The following is a 21,868-nucleotide window of genomic DNA, read 5'->3' as shown; positions in this document are numbered from 1 at the left end:
GAACATTTGTGCTCAGACTAACTGGAAGAAAAGAAAAAAAAGGAGAATTGGTTTCTTGAGCTTGAGGAGTGTTCTGAGAGAGGGAAGAGGCGGGAAATGAAGAGAGAAAACAAGGAAAGGAACGTTGGATCAGGGCCCCTGTGGTTCTGGGGCCCGGCCTGGCTCTCTGGGCAAGGCCTGGCCCGGAGCCCTCCTCACTCACCTGCAGTACCGGCGATCCGTGATTTTCTGACCATTGTTCAGTCTGAAGATTTTTGCCAAGAAGACTTTAGTTCAGATAAAACCTTCATGGGAAGCCTTTATATAAACCAGTTAGAAACCAGGCTCACTGATTAAGGGAGTGGGAGTCCGAGAGGCCCTGAAGGTCCCCCAAGAGGACCAGCAGAACACATCTGGAACCCCCTTCACTGGTTGACTCTCCCATCCTCTGCGCCCTGGCGCTCCCCGGTTCCCGCCAAGTGGGTCGAGAGCCGGTGTGAAGTCAGTTCACAGAACAAGTGCGCCCTTTGCTCAGTCTGGCTCGCAGTTCCCACTTCTGGGACCCCGGCCGTCTCATATTGTACCCCAGCCACCTGCCACATCACCCCAAACTCTCTATCTTCTCCTGAGGATGCTCAGACCCAGTCTCAAACACCCAGGTCCCCAAGGCTCGCCCATGGGTGTGAGGGAACCCACTGGTACTGCCCACCCTGCCACGACTCAGGCTGAGCCCCAATCCTGACCCCCCTGTAGGAGCCCTACCCACAGAGGCCCAATTCCAGTACCTTCTTCAGGGAGCCTACAGTCCAGCACCAGAACTGGATCTCAGGTCTGCTCTTTGCTATGTGTGGGATCTTGGGCAGGACACTGAGACTCTCCGAGCCTCAGTTTCCCCAGCTGTGGGCACTGAGACGGCGAATAACCAGCAAATTGAACCCAAGCCTGACTGACTCGTGCATTTGTCCTCAAATAATGCACCTGCTCAGTAGTGCTCTGTCCCCATGGTACACGAGGCACTCTCACTTCCGTGAGCTCCTTTGAGACTCTGTAGCCCATGGAGGAGGCAGGGCAGGGCAGAGGCTGATCCCAGAACTGGCAATGGCTGGCAAGCAAGAGCTTGAGATACCCCGGGCCTCTCAGAAGCCCTGGCCCCTGATTCAGCCTCTCCGAGAGGGGAGGGGAGGGAGGGAGGGGGTGGCCAGCACCCCAGCGGCTTGTAGCTCCGGCAGCGGAATTTAATACATGTTCTCTGCAGCACATTAATTTGCCATGCATCCTGGGAGGGGCCTCTGCGGGGCAGGCTTGGCTCTCCCTGACAAGCAGCGCACCTGCCCAGCTTGCCTCTAACGCGTGGCCTCGCTGTTCTGTTTGGGGAAACTGTTGGAGGGGCGGGAGGCTTGGCTGGTTGGGCTTTCCAGGCCTGGATCCCTGTGACGTCCACTGTCCCGTTACCCTTTGGACCAGAAGTGGACTGGACGGGCCTCAGTCCCTTTGCAAGAGATCAGAAGCCTGTCTGAGGCTTTCCTGGCTTAGGCATTCGCCTGTTGGCTATTTTTTAGACTAAGCAGGCTGTTAGCCAGGTGTGAAAGTTGGGCCAAGAACCTGGTCGTGTGCATGCCTCACATCTCTGGCATTGTTTGTTCTCCCACGTGACTGGCCTAGGATTGGGACTCAGGTTCCCAGACGAAAATGTTCAGAGAGGGGAGAAGACCTGCCTGAAGGTGCCATGAGGATGTGGAGGGCTTTCTGACTCAGTCTTAGGCTGGCGGTGCCTACCTTCACACATGACCCTTCAACCTTGATTTCTTGCTCTTAGGTTGAAAGTCCCAGTAGGTCCCTCCCACCATGTCATCAACGAGGAACTTGGTGGTTAAGAGCACGGGCTGGCAGGAATTCTAATCCTGCCCCCACCGCCTCCACCTGGCCCCGTTCCCGCCTATGCAACCCTGGGCACGTGACTTCACCTCTCTGAGCCTCTGTTGCCGCCTCTCAATACTGGAGGCAATGACAGGCATGGCGAACATTGGGGAGCGCTTTCATGTCCCGACTCTTTTTCAGTCTTTTCAAGCAGTCTCGGGAGGCAGTGTTATCATTAGCCCCATTTTATAGATGAGGAAATGGAGGTGTATCTTGCTCAAAGTTATAGAACAACCAGTGACTAGCAGAGCGGGGTTTGGATGCTCCTGGAGTCTGTGTCCTTAATCACTACGCTCAGTCTTTCAACACCCCCACCGCCAATCATCATCATCATCATCATCATCATCATCATCATCATCATCATCTCTACCTCATAGGATTGTCCTGATTAAATGGGATCCTGTGCACAAAGCACTTGGAAGAGTGTCTGGCAGATAGAGCTTGACTGAGCAAGCTTCTGCTGTCTGTCCGTCCCGTGTGTTTGGTGACTCTGCAGGCACACGCAGGGGTGGGCTGGTGAGCGGTTCCGAGGCTTTCCACCTTCGTGTGAAGTAGAGTTTCCTTCTCACTCGGCATCTTTCACATTTTGTGAAACATGGGCGTGGGAGCGGGTGGGAGCGGGGCACAAAGGACAATGGCAGCAGGAAGGCACAGTGTGTCTGTGGCCTGGGGACTGGGCAGAGGGGAACTCGAGGCCAGGCTTCAGGCTCACTGGGTGAGCACATTCACCCCAGTGGAGGGGAATTGTTGGGGTGCTCTTCCCCCTTCCTTCAACATGCGAGGAAGGGGATCTTGGGGGCATCTGCCCAAGGTCACATAGCGGGTGAGTGGCAGCACTCGGGACCCGGTGCTCCTGGCTGGTGGCGTGCCCGTGGCTGTGTCAGCGGTGGGGGCCACTGTGCGCTCAACAGCAGCTTGATGGGAGCAGGTCTGATCACCCTCTCGGGGAGCTCCAGAGTGATGGTGGCATGACTGTGTGCCCACTCTGTGCCAGGCCCTGTGCCAGGGGCTTGACATATGTTTGTTAATTGAATCCACTCAGCGACTCTAATCCAGTCTTCATGTACAGATGAGAAAACTGAGGCACAGAGAGGCTAAGCAACTCTCAAGACCATGCAGCCAGCAAGTGTGGAGCCAACCTGTGCCCTTGTCCGTACCCACCATTCCACACTGTCCCCCTTTTACAGAGAAGCTTGTCCCCCTGCCCCATCCTGAAGGTCACCTCAGAGAACCTCTGCTTTCTCTGTATTTAATTAGTTCATTCCATTTCCCATTTAGCGATCATCTTGGGGTTTTTTTGTTTTGTTTTGTTTTTTGTTTCAGAGAGAGAGAGAAAGAGAGAACGAACATGTGACCACGGGTGGGGAGGGACAGAGGAGAGGGAGAGGGAGAATCTTAAAGCAGGCTCCTTGCCAAGCGCAGAGCCTGATGTGGGACTTGACCTCAGGACCTGGAGATCCTGATCTGAGCTGAAATCAAGAGTCGGATGCTCAACCAACTGAGCCACCCAGGAGCCCTGCAATCATCTTAGTTTATGTAGAATCCAACTCTCAGGAAGACAGACTTTCCGAACAGTTAGAATTGGAAATTGTGTTCCACCTTAGCAACCCGGGGGTGGGAAAACGCAATGAGGTTGCTGTTAGCGCTGAATCAGCAGTGTGTGCAGTGGGGGAGGACGGGGACACCTCCAAGTTTTAGCCCAGCCATGGGACTCCATGATTCTGAAATGTTAGGAGGCCGAGGTACATTTTCAATATTCCCTGGCAAGCATGGGTGGGCGCACACCATAACCAGGAATGGGCATGGTGGGTCAGTAAGCTAATCTCCTGGCGGTCTTTTCTGTTACCCTGCACTGTACAGGGTTCTCTAGGGACTCATCCTGGACTGAAATGGACAGTTGGGCTTTTCTCCATCTGCTCCATCTGATGATATAGGTCCCAAGCCAACTTTCCAAAATACTTGTCATCTCAGTTTCTCAGATAAGCGATGCACATAGTCACCCCGGAGGGACATAAGCTCACTCTCCCCCAGTGACAGCACCCAGCTGCACCTCTGTGGGCTGGCCACCCTGCTGAGCCTCGCCCCATATGGCGGCAAAGCTCCTGGAGCTCTGTAAGCGGGCAGCTTGCCCTTCCACCGATCACCCCGCACTGCTGAGGTTCGGACTTTATGTCCGATTAAATTGTCTTCGTGTCTCTATCCTTGCTGCTCACCTGTCACCTGTCACTTCTCCTAATGTCAGTTTGCCTGGCTCTAAAAGTCTCTCTCCCTCTTTTTATTCTGCTGTGTTCAGTCTGCTGGGGGCTGGGAAACTAAGCCACTGAGCCCTTTGGGACTGTGTGCCAACGAGGATTGGACTTTCTAGAGCTGGTGCCCTCAGGGACTCGAGGGACAGGCTTTGTGTTCACCTTCCTGCTACCCATAGCCGATGGTCAGGGCTGACATTGACGGCACGTTCCCACGTGGCAGGGTATTATGGTATTTCCTGTCTATGTGGGGGCTGGGTGCCAGCCTGATGGGACCCTGAGCTCTGAATAAGTGACTTGGCCAAGGTGCTCCTGCCATCGAGATGCTATCCTCAAAAGGAAGACGTTCCTTCCAAGACAGCACTAGCCTGAGACCTGCTGAGGTGGGAGCAGAGGACGGGGAGGAATTGTACACGTGTGGATCTTGGATTCATTATTATCGCCTCCTTGGAGACCGTGAGTGGACCCCTGGGGCACAGACAGTGTCTGGTTCTTAAGAAAAAGCTAATTTTAAATCAAAAAGTTAATTTCAAATAAAAAGTAATACGTGCATATGGTTAAATATTCAAACCATACAGAAAAATAGAAAATGAAAACTAACTCTCTTTTCCTGGACCTCAGTCATCCCATCCGTAGCCCCCCCTCAATAGCCCTTCACCCCACAGTTAAGTGCCTTGTGTATATTTTCAGAAACGTTTTTAATGCATCTGTGAGCATAAACCTTTTGTTTGCTCTTACTAGCACAAATGGAATCATACTGTACACAGTGTTCTTCTGTACTTTGTTTTATCCACACAATAATGTGTCTTGGAGCTCTTTTCCTCAATCCACACATTTGCGTCTACATCATTTTTCAAAATTCTGTAATATTCCACCAGAGGGAAACATCATAATTTATTTAACCCACCCAGTATGTTAGGCATTGTATTGTGTCCCCCCAACCCCGATCTCCCTTCCTTCCACTAAATGTAAATCTTGGTGAACTTTTCTGCACATGTCCACCGGTAAAGTTCTAGAAGTAGACTTGCTGGTCAAAGGAGAGGTGTGTTTTGTATTTTTTTTTAAGATTTTATTTATTTATTTGAGATAGAGGGAGAGCAAGCAAAAGAGAGAGAGAGCATAAGCAGGGGGAGCGGCAGAGGAAGAGGGAGAAGCAGGCTTCCTGCTGAGCAGGGAACCTGCCAAGGGGCTCCATCCCAGGACCCTGGGATCATTACCTGAGCTGAAGGCAGACGCTTAACCAGCTGAGCCACCCAGGTGCCTCGTGTGTTCTGTATTCTGTAATCCACCTATTGAAAGAGAATAGTGTGGGGAAGGGAGAGGTACAGGTGCAGTACTCTAGCATCAGGCGGCCTCAGTTTGCATCCAGCTCTGCCTCTTTCTGGCTAGGTATCTTACCTGCAAAGTGGGGATTTTGAAAGTTTGTATCTTCCAGGATGGCTGTGATGCTTAAATGAGATAATACATACAAAGCCTGTAGAGTGGTGCTGGTGCACAGTAAGACCTGAATAAATGGTAACTGTTACTGTTGCAGATATTCTTACTACTATTAGTATGCTTTCCACAGTCCTCTGGAGCATTCGGGAACAGGATTCGAAGTCAGTAGGTGGCACATAATGCCTGTGTGAATGAGTGAACAAATGAACGAATGAAGACCTGAGCTAGCCTACAGTTGCCCTCCCCGTCGTCCGGCTATAACTCTTGGCTTCCGGAGCGGTGCCTATCCTGGCAGGGAGGTCAGGAGCCAGAAGCATGGCCGAGCCGTTTTGCAGCCTCGCTCATTAGGACCCTGCCTTTGTAGGTTTATTACACTGGAGAAACAGTTGCTAGTTCAAGGCAGTGGGTGTCATGAATGTTCATGGAAATATGGACAGAGCTCCCATGTCTGTTCTAGAATGCCAGACAGATAAAATTCAAGCATTCTCTCAAAACTGAAACATAGCGTTGGGAGTCTGGAAGTTCCCAGGGATTCCAGGGAAGTAGATGAGGTTCAAACGAAGGAATGGGGGCGTTGAGATTGCAGAAGTAAGCAGCACGCTGATTAGTGAATTCTCAGCGTTGTCTTCCCTGCTCTAGGAAGCCAGATTCGATCTGGAGCCGGGGCAATTAGAGGAAGACCAGTTAGAATTAGTGAAAGGGGACGATTAAGTAATTTCGGGCAAAGAAATTTGGGTTATTATCTCTAAGTAAGTGATATCACCTAAACTAATGGTTAATGAGCCTGCTCCTAGGAGCTGGCCAGGGCTGCTCGAAGGACAGGACGCGGCTTAACTGCAGTCAGCCTGAGCATCGTCTGCAGGAGGGCTGGGCTGGCAGCTCTGCCGCCTTTCCCCTCTGGGTGAAACATTCCCCCTGCGCACTGCCCCACTTGGTGCACCCTATACTCCCGGCAGGTCCGGACAAAGGGGGACCTTAGAGCAGCCCTGTTCAGAGTGTCACATATTTCAAACGCCAGCTGGAGCAAATGGGCCTGGTGGCGTGCGCTTCATGTACGCATACGGCAGCGTTCATGGAGCAGGGCCTGTCCCCTCCCCATACCCCATGTCCCGGGTGGCGTGGGGCTCATTCTCTCCCCCTCCGCTTAGGTGGCAGCTGTTTACTCTCATCTGCTTTGATGATGGTTGAAAATCTTCAGCTCATGTCGCTCAGGCATGTCGGACTTTTTCCTATAACAAGTGTCAAGGTATAATTTAAAAAAAAAAAGTTGAGAAGATAGCTCAGGTACAAATATAGAAGGAATCTGTGAAGATTTTATTCCACTCATAAATTAACAAGGGAACCTGTAAAAACTAAGAGTGGTTCCAAGAGCTTTTGGGGACCAGGGGTTTCTATCATCTATCGGGCAGGCATTTTTCTTTTTTTAATGTTGGAATAAAATTGCTAGATTAGATACAAAATTGGTTAATGTTCTATGAGACAAAAAACCCCCCAAAACTTTGGGTTTATCTTTTCTACTGGATAGAAATCCACATTAACGCATACCTTCCCTGTGTCTGAGCTCTATTCAAATAGTAAAGAATCACCAAACGGCTGTATTCTCTTATAGATATGATTCATGGGTGCTCCTGTTCAAAAGTGCCCTGTGACATCAAAAGGCTAGGCTTCCCACCTCTACAACCCTTTTTAAAAAAAGGTTTTAAATAATGCTTAAAGAATGTTTCTTAATACACAAAATGTTTCTTAATACACAAAAAGGTTTTTCATGGTTCTGTGACTGAGGGAGGGTTTTCTGGGAAAACGCTGGAGAAGTAGAAGTGTCTGTAAGTTTTGGTTTAATGATTGAACTGAGACAGGATCAGAAGCCTTGGCTCCGAAGCCTCATGGAGTTCCTACATGATGCCAAGTTGTCCCTCAGGGTGGGCTGAGTGGTTCCACGGCTGGGCCGACCGGCGCAGCAGGACTGAGGCACGGGGCCTGGAAGGAGGTTGCCAGGAAACAGGGGAAAGAGAAGACCCTGACCCATCATGAGCAGGTCAGGGCCATGGAGGAGGGGGCACTGAGTGGATGGAGAGTCAGGAGGAGTTCGAGGCTTCGCTGGGCATGAGGGAGGAGGGGTAGCTTTGAAGCAGGCATGGCGGGGAGGCCGGGGCTGTCCCCAGAGAAACAAGGACGCTGGCAGGGGGTTCAGACAGCCCTGGGGGCTCAGGCCCCGGTTTCCCAGAAATCACCTTTGGCAGTGCTTCTACTATGTGCTCCGGCCTGTTCCGCCCTGCAGGGTGGTTCCCTGGACAGATGACGTGTGCAGGCCTGGCAGCTGGTAAAGCCGTTGGGGGTGGTGACTGTAGGCAGCGGGCGGGCTTCATACAGGCCCCGAGAGCCGGGGGCTGAGTAAAGGTGGAAAATTGGCAGCGTGGGGGCTAACCATGACCCTTGGACAGTTCTATTTTAAAAACCGGATGACGTCAACATCCATGTAGGCAGGAGATTTCCAAATGAAGTGAAATCAGAATTCCAGCTTCTTTAGAAAATGAGCCAGAGCCCTGAGAGGAGAGCCCTGAGGTCACACAGCAAGTCACCATTGCCCCCATCTGGGGTGTGCAGGTTTCCTGGGCATTAAGGGTCCCCAGTTGATAGGATAGCTGATTTGGGATTTTTCCTTTCCCAGCCAGCTCCACCATACCCCTCATAGCTTGGGTCTTGTGTGTGGAGATCCCTCTCCTCTGGGCAGAACCTCCAGCCCAGAGCTGTCAAGGCGGGCAGACACACTCTCGCCATCGAGCCGTCGCCAGCATGCTATCCCCACCTCCCGTCTTGTTCGCAATAATTCATGCTTCTCGATGGCTTTCTTTCTCTCACTCACACAATCAGGTAGATAGAGGGGGAGTTTGGTGGGTGCCCTGTGGTATTCAAAGTGAAGGGTTTTCATACTGTCAGGGTAATGAATTCTGTAAGGGTTTGAAGCAAGGGGCTGGGAGGATCTCTGTGTCATGTGTCTGGGAGTGACAACCCCCAGTGGTTAATTACTGCCACACGATGAGAACCGAGCTGGTAGCAAAATGAGATAAGTTCATTATGAGCTAAATTTGAAGTTAATTGGATTCACATTTCCCCCCATTAGTGTACATAGGGCCTACCTAGAAATGGGCTATATAAAAAAGAAAAAGTTGCATCCAAGCAAAAAATTAAAAAAAAAAAAAAAAAAGGATAAATCGGCCCTGGTTATTTCGTGGAGTTCATGATAGAAGGTTTTTCCGAGATGTTGGTGAGCCTGGAACCGAAGTTTCTTTGAGATGGTTTCTTTGACTCATTTCATCTTGGCAGACATTTTCTGAGCACCTGCTGTGTACTGGACCAGTACAGGGGAGGGAGGGACTCGGGTAGCTCTTGCTGCCTAGGGACCTCCAGTCCAGAGGCAGGAAGCGACCAAGTGCCTGTATGTTGGGGGAAATGTGAGGGAATCTGGTGCCAGAATGCCTGGGTGTGGTTATGGCTCCACTTCTTACTAGTGGTGGGACCTTGGACAGGTACCTCCTATCTCTGTGTTTTAATTTTCACATCTATAAAATGGCGATGGTAGAATTTACCTTACCAAGTCTTTGAGGATTAAATGAGTCAATATCTATAAAACACAGTGAACAGCATTTGGAAAAGTGCCTTGTGTTAGACCAGTGCCTGGTTGATAGTAAGTGCAACAAAACTGTTAGCTAGCATGACTGTCAGCTCTGGGGCCTTGGGGGGCACTTCAATGGCTTGCAGGCTTTATTTCCTCATCTGTAAAGTGGGGATAATAACAGTACCCATCTTCTGGGGGTGTGGACTGAGATGAGGCACAGGAAGTGCCCAGGGCCCAACTCCTAGGAACCTCTCAGGAAGCTTCTTCTCTGTTGGTTGACCAGTCACCAAGGTGGCCCCGACTCAAGGCAAGGCAATATAGACCCCATTGCCCCATGAGAAGGGTAGCAGAGAATTTGTAGTCACAGCAAGCACCATTGTTTCACCCCCAATAGATACCCTCTTTTCCCAGTTATAAAAGGGAGGAGGAGATTCGAATGATTATATTACTTGCCCGAGGTCACACAGTGAGGAAGTGGTGGTGCCAAGATTTGAACCTCAGCCTGCATCACTCCAAATTCTACCTCCCTTTCCTTCCCCGCCTCCCTCTGCCTCTGGTCTCAGGAGCCCAGGTTTGGCTCTGGAGACAGCTGGGGGTAGAGCAGGTACAGGGGGCTTCATGTCCCCTCAAGCCTGACACACCCTCTGTGCTGGCTTGAGCCTCTCTGGAGGTCACTTCCTTCACAGTTGTCAGCCGTGGCCTTCTTCAGCCCCACCCTCTCCCCAGGCACACCTGGAGCTCACACCTTCCCTGTACTTCTTTGCATCTTGAGCATTCCAAAGTCATGCACCTCCAGGATCAGTAATCTGCTTTTGTCCCTTCCCTACCACTGTCCCTCTGCGGCTTTCCATTGGTCATTTAGAACCTGAACTTGAACTTCCCTAAGGGCTCTGGCCTGTGTGCAGTTCTGCAACCTACTGCAAGGGCTTGGGAAGGCCAGGGTGCAGCTCCTGGGCTAAGCTTGTGCCAGAGGGATGCCCACCAGCTCCTCATTCTTCTCTACAGCTTCACAGAGCCCTGTGTGTACACTGTGTGTACGCACCACAGTTGATTCACCCATTTCTTTACGTTTGCACCTTGCAATATGTTTTCTAGGATTTTGTAGTTACAGATAATGTTGCGATGATTAACCTGCCTGTATGCATTTGTGTATAGCTGAAGGTGTGTGTAGTTCAAGGTAAATCCCTAGAAGTAGGATTGCTTGTTGAAAGGGTAAATGCACGTATAGTTTTGTTAGATATACAGCCTCTATGTGGAGTTGTATCATTTTGCATTTAATTTGCATTTCTAATATTATGAGTGAACTTGAACATCACTTTAGTTTCAGTGTTTTCCCCCCCTCCCATATATATTCTGGTGAGTTTTCTGTTCGTGAACTTTGCCTATTTTTCTATGGGCCTTTTGGTCTTTTCCCTTTACTTCTTACAAGTTCTTGATACATAGGGTTAGTAGCTATTGATTCCACTTTTTTGGTTATTATGAATAATAGGGCTTTGAATATCTGAGTATACATTGTTTTGTGGACACAAGTTTTCATATTTCTTGGGTAGATACCTAGGAGCGGAATTGCTGGGTCACGTGGGGACTCCACATTTAACTTTCCAAGGAACTTCCAGGCTTTTCCAAATGGTTGCACAATTTCACATTCTCACCAGCAGTGTGTAAGGGTTCCAATTTTCCACATCTTTGGTCAATGCTTGTCATAACCTTTTTCGATTATAGCCAACCTTGTGGGTGTGATGTGGTATCTCATGGTGGTTTTGAGCTGCATTTCCTTGATAGCTAATGATGTTGGATGTGTTTTCGTGGACTTATTGGCCATTGTACATCTTTTCTATTCAGATACTTTGTCCATTTTTAAATTGGGTTATTTGTCTTTTTATTATTGAGGTGTAAGAATGCCTTATATATTCTAGATACAAGCCATGTATCAGATATGTGACTTATAAATATTTTTTCTCATTCTCTGGGCCATCTTTGTACTTTCTTTTTTTTTTTTATCTTTTTACTTTCTTGATGACATCCTTTGAAGCTCAGAAATTTTTTCAATTTTTATAAAGCTTAACTGATCTAATTTTTCTTTTGTTGTTTGTGTCATATCTAAGGAAGTATTGCCTAATCCAAGGTCATGAAGATTTATGTCTGTGTTTTTCTTCTGTGAGTTTTATAGTTTCAGGTCTTACACTTTGGTATTTTTAAAAAATTATTTATTTATTTGACAGACAGAGATCGCAAGTAGGCAGAGAGGTAGGCAGAGAGAGAGGAGGAGAAAGAAGGCTCTCTGCTGAGCAGAGAGCCCGATGCGGGGCTCGATCCCAGGACCCTGAGATCATGACCTGAGCTGAAGGCAGAGGGTTTAACCCACTGAGCCACCCAGGTGCCCCTTACATTTTGGTATTTGACCCATTTTGAGCTAATTTTTGTAGGTGGTTTGTGCATCTATCTGGTTATGAGTCATGGTTAGAAAGCCTCTCCCTGCAAATGAGAGAGGAATTCACCAGTGTTTTCTTCTGGTATTTGCAGTTTATTTTTTACATTTAGATTTCAGATTCACTTGGAGTTTATTCTGGTATATAGTATGAGAATCCATCTATTTTATTTTTTTAAAAGGCTTTCCAATCGTCCTACCACCATTTAATAGAAAGTTCATATTTGCTCAAGTGATTTGAGCTCCTACCTCTGTCATATGTTAGATTTCCATATATAGTTCGGTCTATTTCTAGACTTTCTATTCTGTCCCATTGGTTTTCTGTCTATTCATGTGCTGGCATCACACTTGTAATTATGAAGACTTTGTAGAATGTTTTAACATCTGGGAGGGCTTGTGCCCTTGAGGGGGACATTCTGAGTAACCCTTCAAGAATAGCATTTAGGGGCACCTGGGTTGCTCAGTGGGTTAAGCCTCTGCCTTTGGCTCAGGTCATGGTCTCAGGGTCCTGGGATCGAGCCCCGCATTGGGCTCTCTGCTCAGCAGGGAGCCTGCTTCCTCCTCTCTCTCTGCCTGCCTCTCTGCCTGCTTATGATCTCTCTCTCTCTCTGTCAAATAAATAAATAAAATCTTTTTAAAAATGTTAAAAAAAAAAAAAGAATAGCATTTAACTAGAAGTCATGTGTCATGAGTTGAAGTCCCTGTTCTTCCACTTACTCTGCGACCTTAGGTCAGTCAAAACTCAACTCTGAGCCTCAGTTTCCTCATTCGTATAACAGGGGTCGGTTCCTACCTCTCAGGGTTAAAAAGAGTGAGTTATTTTGAACTAAGTCTTTCTCTTCTGGAGAGCAGTCTTTGTCTTGACGAAAGCTCTCTATGGACTCATTGCTAATAGTGAACAAGGCCAAGTCTTGTTTATTCTCTCTGGAAAGAGACAGCAACACATGAATTGTCCAGGATGTGCCATTAATAGGAGAAATTATGTTAACCTAAATCATTTATATGCAAATACATCATATGCAATCAATGACATTCAGTGCCATTGCAAATGATATAAATCATTTCTTCCTTGACAAAAAAAAAAAGATATAAATATGCATTTGAAGTCATATTGAATTCAGAAGCATCCATTCTGGTATCCCATTGAGTCTAGAGGCCTGGATTAGAGCTAGAAGGAGCAGTACCATCTTAGCTGTCTTGTGTTGAACAGTTGTTAAAGCCCCCAGCCCTGGAGACATGCCTGAAATATGCTGGGGCAGGGACTGTGAAGGGAGAAGTGCCCATACACTCCAGAGCAATGGAATCCCCAGCTCAGTGCCAGGAGAGTCCTTTTAGGCATCAAAGCAAATGTGAGGGTTCAGTTTACTCTGTGGATTCCCACCAGAGGTGGATCCCCACCAGAGGTGGATTCCCACCAGAGGTGGATCCCCACCAGAGGTGGATTCCCACCAGATGGTGTCCATCCTCTGCTCTGATTTGGACAGGTGTCCTTAGAAAGTCCCAGGCCAAGTATTCTCAAGCAGAGAATAATGGTGAAAACAAGACACTGTCGACATTTAGGGAGTCTTGTATTCATCAGCTATTGCCACAATGTTGCTGCCTAGCAAAACACTCTGAAGTTCGGGGCTTGAAACAACAATTATTTCTTCTTGTACATGTACCTGGGGGTTGGCTGGGAGCTGGCTACTCAAAGCCGGGCGTTGCGCCATTTGGAGGCTGGGTCCGTCTCTGCCCCACATGTCTCCTCGCTCTTGGCAGCAGGCTAGCCAGCGGCTGTTCCCGCAGGGATGGCGGAAGTGGCTCCCAGCCACACCAGCGTATCATAAGCTGCTGCTGGCTGAACGTCTGCTAACATCCCTTTGGCCAGAGCAAGGCTTGTGGCTGAGCCCAAACCCAAGGGGCAGAGAAGCACCCCATGCCTCTAGGAGGAGGAGGTTTCTTTTTACTTTTTCATAAAATGAAATTTACCTGGTCTAAAGAAGTTTAGTATTATGCATGCCCTACACTTTTGGTGTTGGATTACCATTTTTTTTCCCAGTTGATGGTTACCACTGTGGGGTTAAGGGTTGGGGCCCATGCTTCAGTCTTGGGCAGGTGCTCGCTGTGGGCTGACACCGTGCTGCACGGGGCTGGGGGGTGCGCACCTTCTCACCGACTCTTCCCAGCGCCCTCGGGAGACATGTGTTCCTCTTACCAGGGCAGGTGGCCCAGGGTGAGGGTGGGGAGTGCAGACCGGCCAGCCACTCTGGCTGGGTTCCAAACCTGGCTTCCTTCCTTTCTAGCTGTGGGACTGCGGCAAGACACATAAACTTTCTGTGCCTTGGTTTCCCCCTCCGTAAAATAGGGATAATAGGTAGCTCTTGAATAGGGTTATTGTGGGAATAAATGGGTTTGGGTGTATCTGGTTCTTTGAGTGTTAGCTACTGTTTGCTCTACGTGAGTGTTGGCCGCTATCATCCTCATTCTACAGTTGAGGAAACGGAGGCTCAGGATGGTTTAAGAAATTCTCTCAAGGCCACACAACTAGTAAGTGGTAAAGCAAGGATCCAAGCCTGAGCAAAGTGGATACTTTTTTTTTTTAAAGTTTTTTTTTTGTTGTTTTTTGTTTGTTTGTTTGTTTTTGTTTTTTTTTTGAGAGAGAGAGAGAGTGAGCATGACCGGGGGTGGGGAGGGGCAGAGGGAGAAGGAGAAACAGACTCCTTGCTGAGCAGGGAACCTGACAAGGGGCTCGATCCCAGGACCCTGAGATCATGATCTGAGCCGAAGTCAGATGCTTAACCAACTGAGCCACCCAGGTGTCCCCAGACTGGATACTCTTAATTGCTGTGTTCCACTACCTTCCTTTCTATATCAAGCCTCCCTGTGACTTCTCCCAGAAGATCTCATCAAGTTTATTGGGACTTCCGTACCCTGTGAGGATGAAGTGGAATAACGTTTCTGAGCAGCCCGCCCCAGGGCCTGGCAGAGAGCAGGGAGGTTCCAAGGAGGCTGGAGATGTTGCAGATGTGGGCCATCTGTCCCTTTGTTGCCCACCACAAGTGATAAGTCAGACTCCCTGCTTTTGTGGCCTGTCCAGGGAAGGTAAATGCAGCCATAGGCCTTTGATTGTAGGGACTTTTGCTGGATGAAATTGGAGCCACGGACAATGCAAAGGAATCCCCCAGCAACAGGGAACTCCAAAGCAGGATTATTTGTAAGATAAATGTAGCCATTTGTCAGCTCCTCAACGTGCAGTGACCATCCTCATGGGCAGGGAGGAGGGACTGGGGATAGCATGAACCCATGGCATGATGGCCCAGTCCTAAACCCTTGCTGGAGCTGACCCAAGGCCCCACTGAGGCTAGAAGCTCAGACAACTGCCTGCCATTGTCCTAAGGAGGACACATTAGCCCTCCAGGCAGCAGCTCACCTTGTCGCATTGATTGCGGAAGTTCTAGAGGGGCGGGTGCAGTTGGATCTTTGGATAGAACCGTCTACTCAGAGCTAAATTATCCTTCAAGTTTATGCACACAGAGACAGGTATGAACTCTGGGAAGTCTTGGAGATCACTGAGCTAAGAGCTCTCTTTTCAATTTGAGAAACACTGAGACTCAGGGTAGAGTGGCTTGCCCAGTGGTCCAAGGCAGTTCAGTACATAGCAAAACCGGTAAATGGGGCTTGGATGGCCTTCGTGTCCTGCTCCCTGCACCAGGAGTTCTGAGCACTGGCTACCTGCCAGGCCGGGGCAGCCCCACCCCCACAGAGCCTGTAGTCCAGGTGGTCTGGCAGACCAAGATTGGCCAGTTTCTTCCCAAATGGACACTGACAACCACTTTCCGTCCTGACTTCGGGCAGCCCATCTTGGACCCCCACTCTCTCTTCCTTGCTCCAACCTGCTCACCCCTTCCAGCTGCAAACCTGAAGAATTTACCCTCCTGGTTCTCCATCCTCCCGTCCTTCTGGCTCATTCTCTCCCACCCACATCCCCACCCTGTACCATCACCAAAGAAGCTTAGGGTGGAGCCCAGGCCCCCTGGGTTCAAAACCCAGCTCTGGGGGCGCCTGGGTGGCTCAGTGGGTTAAGCCTCTGCCTTTGGCTCAGGTCATGATCTCAGGGTCCTGAGATCGAGCCCCACATCAGGCTCTGTGCTCGGCAGGGAGCCTGCTTCCTCCTCTCTCTCTGCCTGCCTCTCTGCCTACTTGTGATCTCTGTCTGTCAAATAAATAAAATTAAAAAAAAAAAAAACAGCTCTGTTTCCTCCTAGCCATGTGACCTTAGGGAAGTTATTTAACCTCTTCGTTCCTTAGTTCCTTGGGCATGACGGTTGTTTGAACCTCATGGAGTCGTCAGGTTGAGAAAATGAGTTAATGTTTGTAAAAGAGTGTCTGGCACAAGTAAGTGTTATCTTATCCTGAGTGATGTCTCCCCCAGCTTATCTGTTCCCCTGGCCTGAGGCTCCCTTTGCACTGGGACCGGGTGGGGAGCAGAGGGACCTGCAGAAGAGGCCGATGCTACAAAGACTTGAAGGGCCTAGAAACACTTCGTGAGGGAGCAGGCTCTGAGGGCAGAGGGTGGAGATTGGATGCGGTGTTGAATTGATAGGAATAGAAGGGCAGTTGGAAAGGGAAGAGCTTGAGTAAAGGTGTAGGGATGGGAAAGGGCAGGGCAGGTTTGGGGAATGGCCCCAGGTGGAGTCAGGGTGATGAGGCTGGAAAGGTCACAGGTTGGGGGTACAGACTGAGGACAGCTTTAGAAGCCAACCTGAAAAACCTGTACTTGATGGAAGAGGTAGTGGGGAGTTACTGAATCTAGAAAGATACTGATTCTAGACATCTGTTTCCCAGCTGTCTCACCAAACCTTTTCACTGGTTCTGGTACATGAGCTGATTTCCCAGGCTCACGATATACCTGGCTCATGATAATCTTGGTGTCATCCGTCCCCCCCCCCCACCCCCAGTGTTTATCTCTCTTGGGTCTTTATCTTTTCTTCTGGAACTGGCTCGAACTTTCAGAACAGTTTTCAGTGATAACAGGTTTCCTTGACATGCTTTTTATTTTAATAAAGAATATTTCAAGTATTTTACCAATTAAGTATGATGTCAACTCAAGATTTAAGATCGACACCGGATCAAAGGAGTGCACTTCAATTCTTACTTACCAAGAGGTATTGTAAGGAATTATTATTAAATTTTATCCAATGCCTTTTCCACAGCTTTGATATAATCATATGGTTTTCAACTTTTGATAGATTACTATGATTTCCCAACCAGTGTTTTAAAACCGAATCATCTTTGCAAGCCTGAAATCAACCTTATTTGTTCGTGGTATATTATTCTTTCTAATATTGTTTGATCAATGAAACTAGATTTTTTTTTGCATGGCTATTAATAAATTGTGGTAGTAGCATTTAATTTTCATTTTGGTACACCTTTGTTAAGTTTTCATGTCAGGATTATGCTAGCTTGGAAAAAAATGAATCGGGAAGATTTTCTTTAGTTTTAGATATCCTGGAACAGTTTAATAACGAAAGTATGTGTCCTTTGAAGGCTTAAAAGAACTTGCCCTAAACAAAAAGAAACGAGACTTGCCTGAAAGCTAAATGAACATCTTAAATTAAAAAAGAATTTTAAAAAAGAACTTTTTCTATTTCTGCCAAAGTGATTGGGTTGTTTGTGTTTTCTCCTCGAGTTAGTTTTGATAATTTGTATTTTGCTAAGAAGTCCATATGTATTAGTGTAAACATCTTTGCGTTTTTTAATATCATCTTTTCCATGTCTCTGGTTGTATCTTCTCTTCATTCCTTACTTGATATTTGTGTCTTCTTTTTTGGATCTTGCCCTAGGTTTGTCTGTCTTATTGGTCTTTTCCAATAACAATTCTTGGGCACATTTGTTGTGTCTGCTTTTCTCTGTTCCCTAATTCTTTATCTTCTGCTTTTTCTTTATCAATTCCTTCCTTCTCCTTTCCTTAGGTTCATTTTATTACTTTTTTTTTTTTTTTTTTTTAGAGGGGAGAGGGGCAGAGGGAGAGAGACAGTCTTAAACAGGTTCCATGGCCAGCATGGAGCCCAGTGTGAGGCTCGATCTCAGGACCCTGAGATCATGACCTGAGCCAAAATCAAGAGTTAGACGCTTAACGGACTGAGCCGCCTGGGTACCCCATTTTATTACCTTTTTTTTTCAAGATTTTATTTACTTATTTATTTCACAGACAGAGATTACAAGTAGGCAGAGAGGCAGGCAGAGAGAGGAGGAAGCAAGCTCCCTGCTGAGCAGAGAGCCTGATGCGGGGCTCCATCCCAGGACCCTGGGATCATGACCTGAGCTGAAGGCAGAGGCTTTAACCCACTGAGCCACCCAGGCGCCCCATTTTATAACTTTTTTATCTGGCTTCTTGAGTTGGGTGCTTTGGTGAGACACTGCATTTTCTGCTTTAGGGATCAAGGTTTTAAAGCATGCGTAACACTGGCAGAAACTGTTGGGGTTCTGACCAAAGGCACAGCTTCTTGTTGAAGAAAGAACCCAGTCCCAGGAGGCAGGAGAGCTGCATTCCAGTCCCAGCCTTGTCTCTGATCAGCTGGGTATCCCTGGTGGAGCCCCTTCTCTTCCCATGACCCTCTTTCTCATCTCAGACAACCAGGTAGAGGAGGGTCCTGGGCTGATGTTAGGAAACATGGGCTGACGCACCTGCTTTGCCACCTGCCTGCTGCGGGACCTGAGCTCGTTGCTCCCTGCCCACTGAGGGTCTCAGCTTTGCCATCTGCAGAATAGTGACAGGGTTGGTCCAGAAGAGTTTCAAGGGCCCTTCCTTCACTGATTCTTGACCACAAGTGGAGGAACTTCTATGGGCTCCAGAGAGCTCCCACTGCTCCCAACAGGGCCACTGCTTTCACTCACTTAACAAATATCTACAGGCCTCTGCCATTCTGACCTTGGGTGCAAAGATGTGACCCAGGAGCTTACACGCTGGAGACAGAAGCTGCCCTAGAGGGCTGTGAGCACTGGGTCAGAGGAGAATGAGGGGGGAGGCATACGAAGGCTGGGGAGAAGACCTTCTTAAATCACCTTTATTAGAAGTGGTCAGTTCTGTCAATTCTGGTTTTCTGTTTAATGTCAGCTCTTGTGGGGGAGTCAAAGGTAGTTCATTTGCTCCCCTTCCCGTGCCTCATATGAAGAGACACGAGCAATGCTTGTCACAAGCTGGGATGCCCAATCCAAAGCCAGGGAGGTGGTGAGCAGAGGGCAGGGGAGGCCACATGCCTGCTGTTCCATAAGATTCTGGAAGGTAAGCAGAACCCTATGAAATGAGGCAGCCTCTGGCTGTTGGCTGGACAGTCTTTGAAGGACCAGCACTAGAAAGGCGGTTGGTTTATCAGGGGAATGTTCACGGCCCATATTGTGTGCTTGGATTCTTTGGGGAGTGTTGATCAGAGGTGGTCTCTCTCCTTGGGCCACCTTCTAGTGGGTCTGAGCTCAGCATCATCTACCTGCGGGGTGCCTGCACCAATTCACTGGGCCCCAAAAGACATTCCTGGGACCTGGCCCAGCTCTTCATGGTCACTGAGCTGCCCCCACCCTGTCTCCAGGGTCCACATTCAGACGAGGTCAAGGTTCCACGTTCCCTCCCTTGTCCCAAGGCCACCTCATTTCCCACCTGCTTCCCAGGATGGCTGAAACAGGTGCATCTCCTTCTTTCAGGAGCAAACTGGCAATTCCACCTGGAAGGTGGGGTCTTGTCCTCACGGCCCAACACCTAATCACCAAAAACCCGACCACCTAAGACCTGGGCTCCTGCCTGACTCATGAACACCTTGTTACTTACACGTCACTGGCAGTGCTTAAAAGGGCCAAAGCTCTGTTTTATCCCTAAGAGGCGGCCAAACCTCAGTGTCATCTCCCTTACAGAGCTCTGCTCTGTGGGGTTTCTTCTACACAGCACGAAACCCAGCATACCTGGACACCCCACTCGTTCTGCATTTACTCGGGACCTACCAGGTGAGGCCCTGTGGTGGATGAATGAGGTGTCCCCCCTGCTCTCCAGGAGCCAGCCGCCTGCAAAGAAGTGAACACATCCCTCCAGGACATCTGCCCCCCTTGGCTGAGGCCTTAATCTCTGCGTCCCAGCATGCAGAACCGTGTCTAATGTGAGGAGGTACTCTCCCTGCACGTTTGTGGAGTGCAAGACTAGCTCTGGGGCAAAGGAGGAAGAACTCAGTAAGGACAGACACACAGCTGTAGGGTGTGCAGAGCGGGGAGGAGTTTGAGCTCTGCAGGTGCATGCTGTTGGGCTGGAGGAGAGGGGGCTTTGCCGAGGTGTGGAGGGGAAGTGCAAGCCCTCCAGCTCTCGCGAGGTGAGTTGGCCCGAGCTCCGTTTTACCAGGGGAGCAGCAGAGCTGTCGTGGGTTCCTGCTGAGTGGAGCCAGGGTGGCTGGAGGGGTGTGTGTGTGTGTGTGTGTGTGTGTGTGCGCGCGCGCGCGCACGCGCGCACACACACACACGTGTTTGCATGCGTGAGTGACAGGAGGGGGGTGGGGGCACACTGGCTTTCGGCTCCCAGACGTGACAAATGTGCAGATGTCCCAGGAGCTGCGGACATGAGCGGCTGGCCACGGAGACACTCACCCTGTGATTTGTTGCTTTGATTCCTCAGGCCGTGACTTGGCGAGCACGACCCTCCCCGGGTACCCTCCGCACGTCCCCCCCGCCGGACAGGGCAGCTACTCAGCACCGACGCTGACAGGGATGGTGCCTGGTGAGTTTGCACTGTCGGCGTCTCCACAGCGGGCAATGGACGGGGTTTCGGGGGGGCATCCCCCCAAACAGCCCGGGTGACCTCTATGCTTCTGAGAAGTGGACCTGAATAAATCAGGCAGAGGTCTGCACTCTCAGCCTCTCTGTCTGCAGCTGGGCCTTCAGTGGGGCCGGCAGTGAACTTGGAAAGTCGGCAGGGCGGGGGGTGCGGGGGAGGACTGTCACTCAAACAGTCCCTTGGAGGCCACACAGATAGTCTGAACACAGAGGGGTGCGGGACCTGGCCAAAGGTTGCCCAGCCAGTGCTCAGTAGGGGTCCTCCTTCGTCCCCCCCACCGCCACCCGATTTGCGTGAGGGGAACAGCAGGAGGCTCCCCCTCACCCCCAGGTGCTCTCGATAGCCTTACTCCCTGGCTTGAGGACCGTTGGCTAGTGGGTTTGTCGCTTGATTCTAAGCTGAACACCGGGTGGCTGAGGAAACCTTATCCCCTCGGGCCAGCATATGTCTGTCTTATGGCAGGCCGCCATGTTCCTTCCGCTGTAGGATGGTGTGGGGAAAGACAGCCCATGTCCTGGTGCTGGCTGGCTGTGTCCTCAGGGCATGAGCGGAGCAGGGAAACCCAAAGTAGCATTTTTTGATAGGTGTTTAAAAAAAAAATCAGGGGGAAAATCAGGACTGGGTTGGATGTGGTTATGCTTCTTTTATTCTTTTAAGGGTTAGTAGTGTTTCTTGTTCTGAGTCATTTACCTGATGCCTGGCCCTCCTTCCAGTCCAACCTTGGGGTCCTGCCTAAGTAGCCCCATGTCTCTGCCAGCCTCTTTCCTGCCCGGGTCATGGGCATGTTCACCCTAGGCCTAATGACAGGTGGGGGGGTGGACAGAACCAAACGTGAGACGGGGTGTTCCCACCTACGTGTGAGGCCCCACGGGATGATGAGCGAAGCTGGGGCGGGAAGGGAAGCCGTCCTAGCCTGATTGGGTTTTCCCCATGCTGCCGGGTCCTGGCACAGATGCCGAGGAGTGCCAGAACTCCGAACTCACTCCTGGCCTTCCCAGTTGTTACAAAGATGTATTTAACAAGGTAGGAGGACAGAGCATATTTCATTTAACGGTTTGTTAGCTTGATTTATGACTTTTAAATATGAGACATATGGGAAATGGCCTCTGTGTGTGCTCGTGCCCTCGGCCTCGCCAGGGCCGGGGAGGCCTGCCAGCTTCACACCTGTAAAGAGCCTTTGCCTTTCTGCTGGGGGGATGGGCGCATGGCAGAGCATCGGGAAATTCTGTGCACAAGGCCAGCAGAGGTGGGGGGCCCAGACTCCTTCCCACCCTACTCTCAGGAGATGGAGCCCAAGTCCTGCCCCCTGGTCCCTAATTACTAGGCTCAAGACACAAATGGTCGTGGGCCTGGCAGAGACCCCTGTGGGAACCAATGGCAGTTCCTCACACTCTCACAGCAGCAGCAGGAATCACAGGCCTGAGCAAAGGTCCAGTCCAACCAAACCAGCAGCCAGA

At 49.7% G+C, this 21,868-nt stretch overlaps 1 protein-coding gene across 8 annotated transcripts in view; it reads left to right on the top strand.

Annotated features, from left to right (window-relative positions):
• The window catches only part of PAX5 (paired box 5), a gene marked incomplete at both ends in the record, with an annotated part of 187,412 nt that overhangs the window by 130,454 nt on the left and 35,090 nt on the right, over nucleotides 1-21,868 (top strand). For 5 of the 8 annotated variants that reach the window (XM_080819889.1, XM_080819887.1, XM_080819885.1 and 2 more), the window contains one exon: nucleotides 20,253-20,354. The exons of the other annotated variants lie outside the window; for them this stretch is intronic. In XM_080819889.1, the coding sequence (XP_080676015.1) occupies nucleotides 20,253-20,354 (102 nt within the window). The remainder of the gene's footprint in view (nucleotides 1-20,252; nucleotides 20,355-21,868) is intronic. 8 annotated transcript variants of the gene reach the window in all.

The sequence above is a fragment of the Martes martes genome (assembly GCF_963455335.1).
Source record: "Martes martes genome assembly, chromosome: 12".
NCBI classification, from domain to species: domain Eukaryota; kingdom Metazoa; phylum Chordata; class Mammalia; order Carnivora; family Mustelidae; genus Martes; species Martes martes.
This window is presented reverse-complemented; position numbering and strand designations above follow the sequence as displayed.